The sequence below is a fragment of the Rhinopithecus roxellana genome, chromosome 21 (assembly GCF_007565055.1).
Source record: "Rhinopithecus roxellana isolate Shanxi Qingling chromosome 21, ASM756505v1, whole genome shotgun sequence".
NCBI classification, from domain to species: Eukaryota; Metazoa; Chordata; class Mammalia; order Primates; family Cercopithecidae; genus Rhinopithecus; species Rhinopithecus roxellana.
Genome location: NC_044569.1, coordinates 866,200 through 878,250, shown reverse-complemented (window position 1 = coordinate 878,250; position 12,051 = coordinate 866,200). Strand labels below are relative to the sequence as shown.

The following is a 12,051-nucleotide window of genomic DNA, read 5'->3' as shown; positions in this document are numbered from 1 at the left end:
CTAAAGGGACAGCTTAGTAGCAGGAGCCTGGTGGTGCAAGTGGCAGTTTAAAAAAAAAAAAAAAAAAAACTAAAACGTGAAAAATTTTAGAAGTCCAAGGGGTGGGAAGTGGAGAAATGCCACCTCTAGAGCTTCAGGTGGTACACATTTATTTTTTCAGTAATCACTGAGCTCCTCTTACATATGTCTAAAACAATGACTAAGACATTGTGTGTCTTTGAAGAACTCGCACTTTTATGAAGAAAAACCCACATAATTACACTATAATCTGATGAATGTTAACAGAAGTGGGAGCAAGCAACTGCTGCCCAAAGTCACTAAGGTAGGCTTCTCAGAGGAGCTGACAGCTGAGTTGTATATTCTCTGGCTCATTTGTGGAGATAAAATAGGCATGCGGAGGGCCAACTGCCACTGCATGTTGTGTGAGCCTTTGCATAAGTGAGTATGCAGAAGGGTAGAAATACAAGTTTTGATCTGTATTACTATCTTATTTTAATAAAAGTTCTGGCAAAGGACCAGACTGGCATCTTGATTTATATTTCATGTCACAGGCTTTTTTGTAAACAGCTAAAATGAGAAAGAAATGGATGGATGTAGGTAAGTACAGTATCCCCCACACCCCTTTTACCTCTGGTCCAATGTTAAGGTAGCAGTCAATGGCCAGCACGGGACTCCTGAAGTTATGGATGGCTTTGGGGAAGAGTTTATATGAGGCGTGCTGAAGGAATTTCTCCAGGAGAAACTGTGCAGGGGCTGCCAGTAGCGTGTGTTCACTGTCGGGAGCGCAGATGTATTGAAGGGGCAAGATGGGTGCTAAGCTCTCTGACACCTGAAATCAGAGCCAAGATGATCATGGGAAACTTGTCTGTCACTGGATTTTACAGGTGAGGAAACACTGAATTGTATCCTAACAGTCCCCAAATAATAGCAGTAGCACAGTGAGGGGTGCTAAGTTCAAATGTATGTCAGTAAAGGGTCCTGAAAATTTTTTTCTCTTGGATTTAATGTAAGTTACATACAGCGAGGGCAGAAGAAAGCAGGCTTCTCTAAAAGTTACCACATTTAACAGGTACATTGTGAGATCAATCAGAAGCCTTTTACAGTGGTGCTCGGTGTGTATGGGTTAAATCCTATCTCATCCTAACTCCACCCCACAACCCCACCAAAAAAATGGCAAAGAGGTTTCTAAGCTCCACTGGTAGCCCCATGTATGAATTATTAGATATCAGTAAATTTCTTAGAAAAGAGTATAGTTTTGATCTATATTACTGTCTTTTAAGAAAGTTCTAGCAAAGGACCAGACTGACATCTTGATTTGTATTTCTCTCATGTATTACATAAAGAATGTCAAAGTGTGGCGGGATGTGGTGGCTGAGGCAGGAGAATCGCTTGAACCCGGGAGGCAGAGGTTGCAGCAAGCTGGGATCACGCCAGTGCAGTCCAGCCTGGGCGACAGAGTGAGACTCTGTCTCAGGAAAAAAAAAAAGGCAAAAATGTAAAGTTTGCCATCTTGAAACTAAAGCTTTGAAGGATGTGTTAAGGCTTAAATCCAAAGAAACTTAGATTTAAGGCCAACATTTAAAGTAATTTTGTTGGATTGTCAAAACAAATGTTTTGGCTCTAGATGAGTCCCCAGTAACAGAAATGAGATTGAAAATTAAGAACTCCCTAATGGCTGGATGTGGTGGCTTATGCCTGTAATCCCAGCACTTTGGGAGGCCAAGGTGGGCAGATCACTTGAGGTCAGGAGTTCGAGACCAGCCTGGCCAACATGGTGTAACCCCGTCTCTACTAAAAATATAAAAATTAGCCAAGCATGGTATCACGAACCTCTAATCTCAGCTACTCGGGAGGCTGAGGTATGAGAATCGCTTGAACCCAGGAGGCAGAGGTTGCAGTGAGCCGAGATCACGCCACTGCTTTCCATCCAGCCTAGGGGACAGACTGTCTCCAAAAAAAAAAAAAAAAAAAAACTCCCTTGTGTTATTTCACTTTTCCAATAAAACGGAAAGTGCTTAATGCCAACATTTAATAACAAAGATAGTCATTATCATTGTGCTTATTTTCAGCACTTGAATCAAGCTTGCAGTACTTACCATGATCTTTGGTTTAATGATAAAGTCCCTTTGCCCTCCAACCTGAACATGTTTCTTCATGAGACTGAAGTTATTAAAGCGGCAGATGAACAGGCCACTACTGTTCGTTCTCAGATTAAAGTCAACATCTTCACAGAAATACCTAAATTGTAACCACAACAATAGTTTTCTTCAGCTGGCATATCTCAACCGTGATAACTATACACGGCAAAATAATATGTGGCAAGATATTAGGAGCCTAAAATAATCAACCGTGCTTTTGTGGAGCTGGCCTTCATAACACTGACCTAGAAAAACTCTGATTTGGGCATTACAGCCTTTAAAAGGGGAAAGTGAGATGATCTTTGTCCCAGCTCTGTCACAGGTTTTAGGTATCCCTATGCAAAAACAGGACTGTGTTCCTATTTGATACACTCTGGCAGAACAGGAATGCAGAGGTGCTCCCAGTTTTAAATTTCTGGCTACAAACAGGATGAAGCCTCTGTCAAATTTAAAACAGAAGTGAAAGCAGCAGCTATTCTATAACCGTGAGGTTGGCATAAGAAGGACTTTATGGTTCCTGCTTTCTTGTTTGGCTCTCTCAGGTTTTGTAGGAACCTGGACATAATTTATTTGGGAGGCAAGGCCATGGCTACCCTGCTGATCCCCATCTGCTGCCTTTTCCCTACAGTAGGATTTCCCTGAATCCTACTAACATTCAGGAAAAGTGATTTCCTTCTGAGTTTGGAGGGTGAACGAGGGCTTAGTCTTAGATGTTTGCGGGTCCACACACTGACTTGAGTCAATAGTTTCTGTGTCTGTCTGAGTTCTTGTTGAATAATGAGATGGCTAAAGTGTTTAAGCATTTCACGTTGTAACCCCTGTTAAGATCTAGGTCAGTTTGGTGATAAAGGGGCACACTTTGGGGCTTGTGATCCCCCTTTCTCCTTGCCCACATAAAGAGTCAGCTTCTCAACTGAAGACATACGAATAAAAGCATTACAGAGGCTAGAGCTGGGCAGAAGGCATCAGTAGATGCCAGGATTACCTGTATCCATGAGGCCTGACTTACCTGTTGAAGTCATACTGCACATTCTGAGTCAAGTCTATGTTGAGAAGAATGAAATCATGCACGTGACACCTAGAGAATGGGGCCTTTAGGCTCTGAGAAGTCAGCTTGCTGCTCCATTTCTGTATGCCCAAGATTGCATAGTGGACAATTTTTGGTGTGGCTTCAATGTGCTGTAAGACAGTCTTCAAGGAAACATTCTTACTGGAAACTCCTACTTCCACAGGCTGGCTGTGAAATACAGTTTATATAAGATGTTGATAAATATTATGGAAGACAGGATCATTTGTGAACTGTCTATACACTATTATACACCAGTAATACTCTCAAGGATAAAATTAACTGATTTACTTTGTATTAGCAAATGGAGAAGAATGTCAAGCCCAGTTTTCACACTGCCTGTCACTATTAAAGAAACTGCCTTTTGGGGTGGGGCTTATCACTTTTGGGCAGAGAAAAATCCAGCCCCTGTGTCAGAGTGAACAATGAATAAAGAGTTGCCAAAGAAGAGGTAGCTGGAGGTTGGAAGCATAGAAGTATCCTTCCCAGTTCTGGTAATTGTGTATAATAAGGAATATTTGAAAATTTCACTGGCTTCAAATCCAAAATAGGAACAAGGACACGAAATCACAATGTTTGAGCTGGGAGGGGCTTAAAGGTACCTGGCACAGTGTTGCAATGGGAGTGCTATTGAATTTTGGGGGTTTATTGTGTTGGATTTTTAAAAATGTTTGGCATCCTCTGGTCCTCACAGATGCTCCTGACCGGCACCCGCTAGCAATGTGAGGGGGCACTACCCCAGGAAGAAAACCACTGATTTTGGCCCAGGCATAATTTTACAGGTGATGGACTTGAGATATGGAGAGGTGAGATGACTTTCCTCTTTCATAGACAGTCAAGAAGCATGACTGGGTGTGGTGGCTCACGCCCGTAATACCAACATTTTGGGAGGCTGAGGTGGGAGGATTGCTTGAGCCCAAGAGTTCAACACCAGACTGGGCAACATCTCTACAAAAAAATTATAAACAAAAAACAGAGTTGGGGCTAAAAACTAGGTCTCCTGATTTGAGATGTCAGCAGTCTTTCTACATAAATCCTAGTGTCTCAACAGACTTTATTTTTGTTTTTTTTGAGACAGAGTCTTGCACTGTCACCCAGGCTGGAGTGTAGTGGCACAATCTCAGCTCACTGCAACCTCTGCCTGTTGGGTTCAAGTGATTCTTATGCCTCAGCCTCCCAAGTAGCTGGGACTAAAGGCATGCGCCACCACGCTCAGCTAATTTTTGTGTTTTTAGTAGAGACAGGGTTTCGCCATGTTGGCCAGGCTGGTCTAGAACTCCTGACCTTAAACGATCAGCCCGCCTTGGCCTCTCAAAGTGCTGGGATTACAGGCATGAGCCACTGTGCCTAGCCTCAGTAGACTTTAATAGCTAACCAATGTTGTGATCCCAGAATGGTCCAGGAATATAATGAGCTACTGAATGTCTAAATAAAAAATTCCTAAGTCACCACAAAATGTTCTAGTGAGGGTGATCTCATGGTCAGCTGTTTTGCCCTAGAAAGCTGTCTCTCACTTACTTCTGTATGTAACTGTGGTCAAGAAATGTATTATCCTGTCTACAGCATTGTGTCATATGCCCCCAGAACAGCTTGGAAGTCTACCTGGATGGCTCCTGAACACTGTGAATGTTCCATAGGACACATGAGTCATCCATCATGACGATGAAAGGCCAGACACACTGGCGTTTAATGCCTAACTCCTCCAGGCGGTTTCTCTCCAATTCTAGGTTGTGATATGATAGCTCCTTAATGAGGAACCTGGCAGCACCTGGAAGGCAACATAACCACATCTACATATCCACACATCCTCACTCTGGCTTGGCTGAAGCCCCACAGGCAGCTATATTCTCTCCACAGAATGCCTGTTCACATGAGAACCATGCAGGTGGGAGCCAACCAAATGTTCAGAGCAGTGGCTCTCAAACCAGTGTATCTAAGAGTTACTGGGGAATCAGTTTTAAATGTAGATTCTTAGAGTCCATTACCAGAGCTGCATTTGAGTAGGTATGGTGAAGGGCCAGAAACCAGATATCTTTGAGGATACAAATGATATGAACCACACTTTGAGAGTATTGCAAGAATCCAGTTTCCCTCATAGGACAAAGGAATCCACATCTAGGAAATGCTATTACTGTTTACTTCTTTGAAGTATGACAAGAGGCTCTCTCAGACTTGGAAGCAGCTACTCACATGTCCTGTACTAGGGAGTTAACTGGGCTGCAGTGAGTGGGTATGCCAATTCCATTGATATGTCCCCTTCTTTAGACACTTCAAGGAAAATGACAGCAGCATCTTCTCTGAAGACTCTGGAAACTGGCACCCTTTCCCTAGATCTGCCTTTTGCAAGAGGCAATATGGTATAGAGATTAAGAGAATAGACAGGAGCCAAACTGTCCGATTTTGAATCCTAATTCCACCACTTTCTATCCATGTGACCCTGAACAAATTAAACCCATTGTGCCTTGGCTTCCCCACCTCTAAGAAGGCAATAATAACGGTGATCTCATAGGGTTGCTGTATGATGCTCAGGATAGCGCCTGGCACCCTCTACTCGGTGAATGTTAGCGATTATCAAGATGATAGGAATCAGCCAAATTTTATGAGTGGGCCATCCTAAAATGAAACAAAATGTAGGTGATAAATGAAAGAAAAGCTATTAACTCTATGGAAGAACCCAAAGCACTGTGAATAGATCTAGGGTAAAACTGGGATTTAGGAAAATCTACCTTCCAAGAACGTGTGTGTAATAGTTTGCATTCTCAACATAATAAGGGCCATGTATGAAAAGCCCACAGCTAACATCATCACTAGTCAATGGTGAAAGACTGAAAGCTTTTCCAAAACTGAGATCAGGAACAAGACAAGGATGCCACTTTTACCATTTCTATTTAACATAATACTGGAAGTCACGGCCAGAGAAAGTAATCAAGAAAAAAAATAAATAAAAGGCAACCAAATAGGAAGTAAAATTATCTCCATTCCCAGGCAACATATACATAGAAAACTCAAAATTCCACCAAAAATCCCCTTTAGAATGAATATGTGAATCCAGCAAAGATGGAGATGCAAAATCAACACCAAAATCAGTTGCATTTCTATGCCTCAACCTTGAACAATCTAAAGGAAATTAAGAGTTCCATTTACAATAGCATCAAAAAGAATTAAAGACTTAGAAATCAGCTTAACTAAGGAGGCAAAAGACTTGTACAGTCAAAAGTACAAAGCATTGTGGAGGGAAATTAAGGAAAACACCAATAAATGGAAAGACATCCTGTGTTTATGGATTAGAAGACTTGATATGAGATGTCAGTGCTACCCAAAGTGATCCAGAGCCTTAATGCAGTCCCTATCAAAACCCCAAAGACTTTGCAGAAATAGAAAAACCCATCCTGCAATTCATCCAGTATCTCAAGGGACCCCAAATAGCCAAAACAACCTTGAAAGAGAGGCAAAGGCAAAGTTAGAGATCTCACACTTCCTGATTTCAGAACTTACTACAAAGCTATAGTAATCAAAACAGTGTGGTAGTTTTGATCTGGGCATACAGAAAGCCCAGAAATAAACCCTCTCATACATGGTCAAATGATTTTTTACAAGGGAGCCAAAGCCATTCAGTGGGTAAAAGATGGTCTTGTCAACAAACACAGTTGGGGGCCGGGCATCATGTCTCACACCTGTAATCTCAGCATTTTCGGGAGGCTGAGGTAGGAGGATAACTTGAGGCCAGTGGTTTGAGAGCAGCCTGAGCAACATAGTGAGACCCGTGTCTCTACAAAAAGTTTAAAAATTAGCCAGGCATGGTGGCATAGGCCTATAGTCCTAGCCACTCAGGAGGCTAGGTGGGAGGATTGCTTGAGCTCAGAACTTGGAGGCTACAGTGAGCTATGGTCGTGCCACTGCACACTTTGGCCTGGGTGACAGAGCAAGACCCTGTCTTAAAAAAAAAAAAAAATGGTGCTGGGAAAACCTGATAGTCACATGCAAAAGAATGAATTTGAATCCTTACCTTAGACCCTACATAAAAATCAACTCAAAATGGATCAAAGACCTAGACATAAAAGCTAGAACTATACATCATTTAGAAGAAAACGTAGGGGAAGGCCTTGTGACATTGAATTTGGCAGTGATCTCTTACATATGATATCAAAAACAAAAGCTAAGAAAAAATAGACAAACTGGACTTCATCAAATAATAGAGTAAAAGGCAATCCATGGAATGGGAGAAATTTTTTTTTTTTGAGACGGAGTTTCGCTCTTGTTGCCCAGGCTGGAGTGCAGCAGTATGATCTCAGCTCACCGCAACCTCCACCTCCCTGGTTCAAGTGATTCTCCTGCCTCAGCCTCCTAAGTAGCTGGGATTACAGGCAAGCACCACCATGCCAGGCTAATTTTGTATTTTTAGTAGAGACGGGGTTTCTCCATGTTGGTCACACTGGTCTTGAACTCCCGATCTCAGATGATCTGCCCTCCTTGGCCTCCCAAAGTGCTTGGATTACAGGTGTGAGCCGCTGCACCCGGCTGGGAGAAAATCTTTACAAAGTATATCTGATAAGGTGTTAATACCCAGAATATATTTTTTAAAAACTGCTACAACTCAACAACAACAAAATAATTCAGTTGAAAAATCAACAAAGGACTTTGGAGACAAGTCTTCAAGGAAGATACACAGATGGCTAACAAGCACACAAAAAGATGTTCAGTATTACTAATCATTAGGGGAATGCAAAACAAAATCACAATGCACAACACCTCAAAAAAAAAAAAGTGTTGGTGAGGATGTGAAGAAATTAGAATCCCTGTGCATTGTTGGTGGGAAGGTAAAATGGTGCAAGCCACTATGGAAAACAGTATGGTGATTCTTCAGAAAGTTAAAAATAGAATTACCATATGATCTAGCAATCTCACTTCTAGATATATACTTAGAAGAAGTGAAAGAAGGGTCTCAGATATTTTTATACCTGTGTTCATAAAAGCATGATGCACAATAGCCATAAGGTGGGAGCAGCCCAAATGTCCACTGACAGATGATAAAATGGAGTAGATACATAAAATGGAATATTATCCAGCCTTTAAGAAGGGAGGGAATTCTAACACATGCTACCACATGGATGAACCTTGAGGACATGCTAAGTGAGATAAGCCAGTCAGTCACTAAAGGACAGATACTGTATCATTGCACTTAGAGACAGTAGAATGGTGGCTGCCAGGCGCTGAGGGGAGGGAGGGAATGGGGGAGTTTCTGTTTCACAAGGTGAAAAGAGTTCTGGCAATCAGTCTTACAACAATGTGAATGTTGTAACATTCACATTGTTGTAAGACTGTTGTAATAATTCTCATTACAATAAGAATGTTGTAATCTGAACTTCAATACTTTAGAAGTATTAAGGCAGTATGTGGTTTTTTTGTTTGTTTGTTTTGAGACAGAATTTCACTCTTGTTGCTCAGGCTGGAGTGCAATGGCATGTTCTTGGCTCACTGCTACCACCACGTCCTGGGTTCAAGTGATTCTCCTGCCTCAGACTCCTGAGTAACTGGGATTACAGGCGCACACCACCACGCCCAGCTAATTTTTTTTGTGTGTATTTTTGGTAGAGATGGGGTTTCACCATGTTGGCCAGGCTGGTCTCAAGCTCCTGACCTCAGGTGATCCATCCACCTCGGCCTCCCAAAGTGCTGGGATTGCAGGCGTGAGCTACTGCACCCGGCCAAGGCAGTAACTTTTATGTTTATGTGATTTTTACCAAAAATAAAAATAATAGTTTGTATATTTCATTTGCATATGTGTGTTGGCTTCTTTCTCCCCAGATTATTGCAAAAATGGCAAAACTAGTACTATACAGTTTGGTCAGATCTAGGATGAGAAAACTTTCTCCTAAGGATCAGGCAGGCATATATTCATAGAGAAAAAGGCTTCAGTTAGTATGAGTTAGGTGGTTTTGGGGAGGCTGAAGGAACAGAAATATACAGAAGCCTTAATTCACTTGATATAAAGTGATAAACAATTATATTCAAAACAAAACCATTTTTGAAAATATATTAAGCCCATATTAAGGCTGTTTGAAGTCGAAGGACATGAAAAGGCATAGAAAGGAACAAGAAATGGAGAGACCTAAGAAGGAAGGGAGAGGCAGAGGCTAAGTTGAGAGACAGTGGAGAAAGAGGAGACCCTGGAGAGAAGAAACATGTGGGTTCAAGAAAACTACTCAGGTCTTATCTGCCCTCCAGTCCAGCTCTAGGCTGGGTGTTATTACTCCTCTTTAAAATGGGAACAAGCAGCTCCTGACTTGGCACTGAGGCACCCCACAGGAGCAGATGGGCAAAACTGTTTAGAACTACAGTGCAAGAAGTGTCCAGAAAAGCACAGCTCTAAAACACTGGATTCGGTTAGAGATGTCCTGCCTGAGAAAGGAAAATGAAGGCATTCTCACAGCTCCAGTCTCCACAGCTCTGTCATACATACAAGCACTGGCCCCCTTTGAGAAATCAGCGCATTGCTGTTAAACCCCAGGGGGAAAGCAGGAAGACTTCTTTCAGGCACATTCCTGTGTCATAGACAGTAACGATGCTTCCAGCTCCCTGGTTGTACAGCAGCCCCCTAGAACTTGCTACATGCCTTAAAGATGAGATGACCTAGGGGCCCCTCCTGATCTGGGTGAACCACTAACCCTGCCTCTCCCTTAGACCATCTTTTTTCTCATGGTTACATTTCTGCTCCACAGTGCTCAGCTCAGGAACATTTGCAGCCTATACAGGGAAGAATCCCAAACTTTCCCAGGGTGCTCCGTATACCAGTGACTTCTTCCTTAATTACCAGTCCTCAGAGTTAATTCTGCAAAACTGCAGATAAGGGGAAAAAGAAAACTCATATTCAAGGAAGAGTCAAAAGACTTTTTTTTCAAAGAGGTGAGGAGGGCAGGACAATTTCTAGAGGCAGGGGAATCTGAAACTTTCATGCCAGGGGAATGGAGCTCAGTTTATTTTTGAAGCCGTTCTCCCCATCCCAGGGGGGCCCCTTACCCACGCCTGCATTATTGAACATGCCGGGAAGCACCAGCATGATGTGGTTGGGCCAGTATTTGCGGTACAGAGGCATCTCATACTCTTTGACCACGAGGAGGTGAAGGTGGCTGATGCCCTCCATGGCGTGGAAAAGGTTTAGGAGTCCGTGCTCATGTCGACCACTGGAAGGAGTGAAAATAGGACTCTTGACTGCATTCAAATTCTGCCGAAAGGGGAAAAAAAAGATGAAATTAAAGCCTCTAGATTGAGGACACTTAGAGAACTAGGTCTGGTGCCTAGCAGTCCAGATGCTTTCACCCACCTTGTCTGAAACCAGGGGCAGCCGCATGCTCTCCAGGTGCTTGCCCTGCTTGCTGAAGACAAAATGACTCTCTTTGGATTTGGGAATGATGAAATAGAGCTGAACCTCTTCTCCCAGCATAGAGGAAGAGAATGTGAAGGCATGAAGGGTGGAGTCAGACATCTACATTTGCAAAGAAGAAAGGGAGGGAACGTAAGTAAGCCCACCGTTTCCAAACTTCCAGGCCACTCCTTCAGGTTGTTATTAAGAGAGGGAAACTAACATGAACTGGTAAGTGCTACCAGACCAGGCTGTGAGCAGCTACATCTAAAAGGTTGATAAGGCAAACACTTCATTTAGGAGCTGTCACTGACATGGCAGCCCGCCATCTTGCACCTGCATAGCCTCAGTGGGAGAAGTACTTGTTGCCTGGCATTGCATTCTTTATGCTGTCAGAGCCACAACTGCTCCATCTTATGCAGAGGTCAGATATACCTGTGGGATGTCCTGCTCTGTATGCATTCCCAAAGGTCCCCTGTTAATCAGAGGGAAACACTTCTGTTCTGTGCAGGTCAGGTCAAATGAATATCAGCTTTCTAAATATCAGGTTTGACATTAAAATGCCTCTCCAGCCCCATCTTTCCTGGCTACAGTGGATGCTGAAGAGGTTCAATCATTTAGCCCAGAACTCTGGTTTCAGAAAAGAGACCATTGGACTCACTGAAGCCAAATATAAATCTAACCTACATTTAAAGTGCTGGAGAGTTCATGTTTTTTCAGTAACCTGTCTCAGTGAATAATTATATAATAGGTCTTTTCACACTTTTAATGTGGATAAGATTTGGCTTAATAAAAGAGGTACCATCAATTTTCATCAGCAACTAGAATCGAAGTAGGTTTCCCAATGGTTTTAACCAAAATACTATATTTCATAGAAAAATAACATTACACTTCTTCCCTTAATTCTAGTTCTGCCTCAGAAATGTGGGAATATACTACTTAGTACGGTAGTCACACAAACTTTATGAACAGAGGGTTTCTAATAAAGAGATTTTCTAAAAACTATAATCTGTAGACCAGGGAACTTGGGTCTTCTATAAAGCTTTTAAGAGCTTATTTCAAAGCAGCCCACCAAAAGTTTTCAGTAACACCAAGAAAACAAATGGGATATAAAAGGTAACTTGTATTAGAAGGGCAGAAATGATCCGATCAGTTTTTTAAAGCATATCCCTTCTAGTACTCATTTGTATTTCAGGATGAGATGTGGGAAAAGGGTGACGACCTGGCCCTGAAGAGCAGAAACAGGTTTAGGGGAGTCAGTATGGCCTACCAGAAGCAGGAGTTGTTTCTGTGTGTTCAGAGCCAAGTCACAAAAATAAAGATGGATTGGGGGAAGTAAGCTCTGGATATTACTATCATTATGTTACCTTTCCATCTTTTGTGCTTAAAGATGCACTAGCCAAAAAGAAGCCACATACTAAGGGTTATTGGCCCGTGTTCTGCATTCCTATGTCTCAGTTCTCACTGCATAAAACAAACTGACTCCA

The 12,051-nt window shown here is 42.4% G+C and overlaps 2 protein-coding genes across 6 annotated transcripts in view; one reads left to right on the top strand and one right to left on the bottom strand.

The window, feature by feature from the left end:
• Positions 1-8,707, top strand: part of ESCO1 (establishment of sister chromatid cohesion N-acetyltransferase 1) — a 95,043-nt gene extending 86,336 nt beyond the window's left edge. Inside the window, exons 13-14 of one of the 5 annotated variants that reach the window (XR_004055676.1) lie at positions 3,899-4,010; positions 8,650-8,707. Coding sequence is in view for 1 of the 5 variants with exons in the window: in XM_030925877.1 (XP_030781737.1) it covers positions 3,899-3,930 (32 nt within the window). In the remaining 4 variants the exon portion in view is untranslated. Of the gene's footprint in view, positions 1-551; positions 885-3,898; positions 4,349-8,628 lie in introns of those variants that run through there. The other 4 variants (XR_004055677.1, XR_004055678.1, XR_004055675.1 and 1 more) reach the window with 4 other exon arrangements.
• The window catches only part of GREB1L (GREB1 like retinoic acid receptor coactivator), a 162,907-nt gene that overhangs the window by 4,542 nt on the left and 146,314 nt on the right, over positions 1-12,051 (bottom strand). Inside the window, exons 28-33 of the mRNA XM_010354886.2 lie at positions 10,526-10,687; positions 10,222-10,426; positions 4,807-4,972; positions 3,148-3,375; positions 2,097-2,238; positions 629-829 (exon numbers count right to left, since the gene is read on the bottom strand). Of these exons, the coding sequence (XP_010353188.2) occupies positions 629-829; positions 2,097-2,238; positions 3,148-3,375; positions 4,807-4,972; positions 10,222-10,426; positions 10,526-10,687 (1,104 nt within the window). The remainder of the gene's footprint in view (positions 1-628; positions 830-2,096; positions 2,239-3,147; positions 3,376-4,806; positions 4,973-10,221; positions 10,427-10,525; positions 10,688-12,051) is intronic.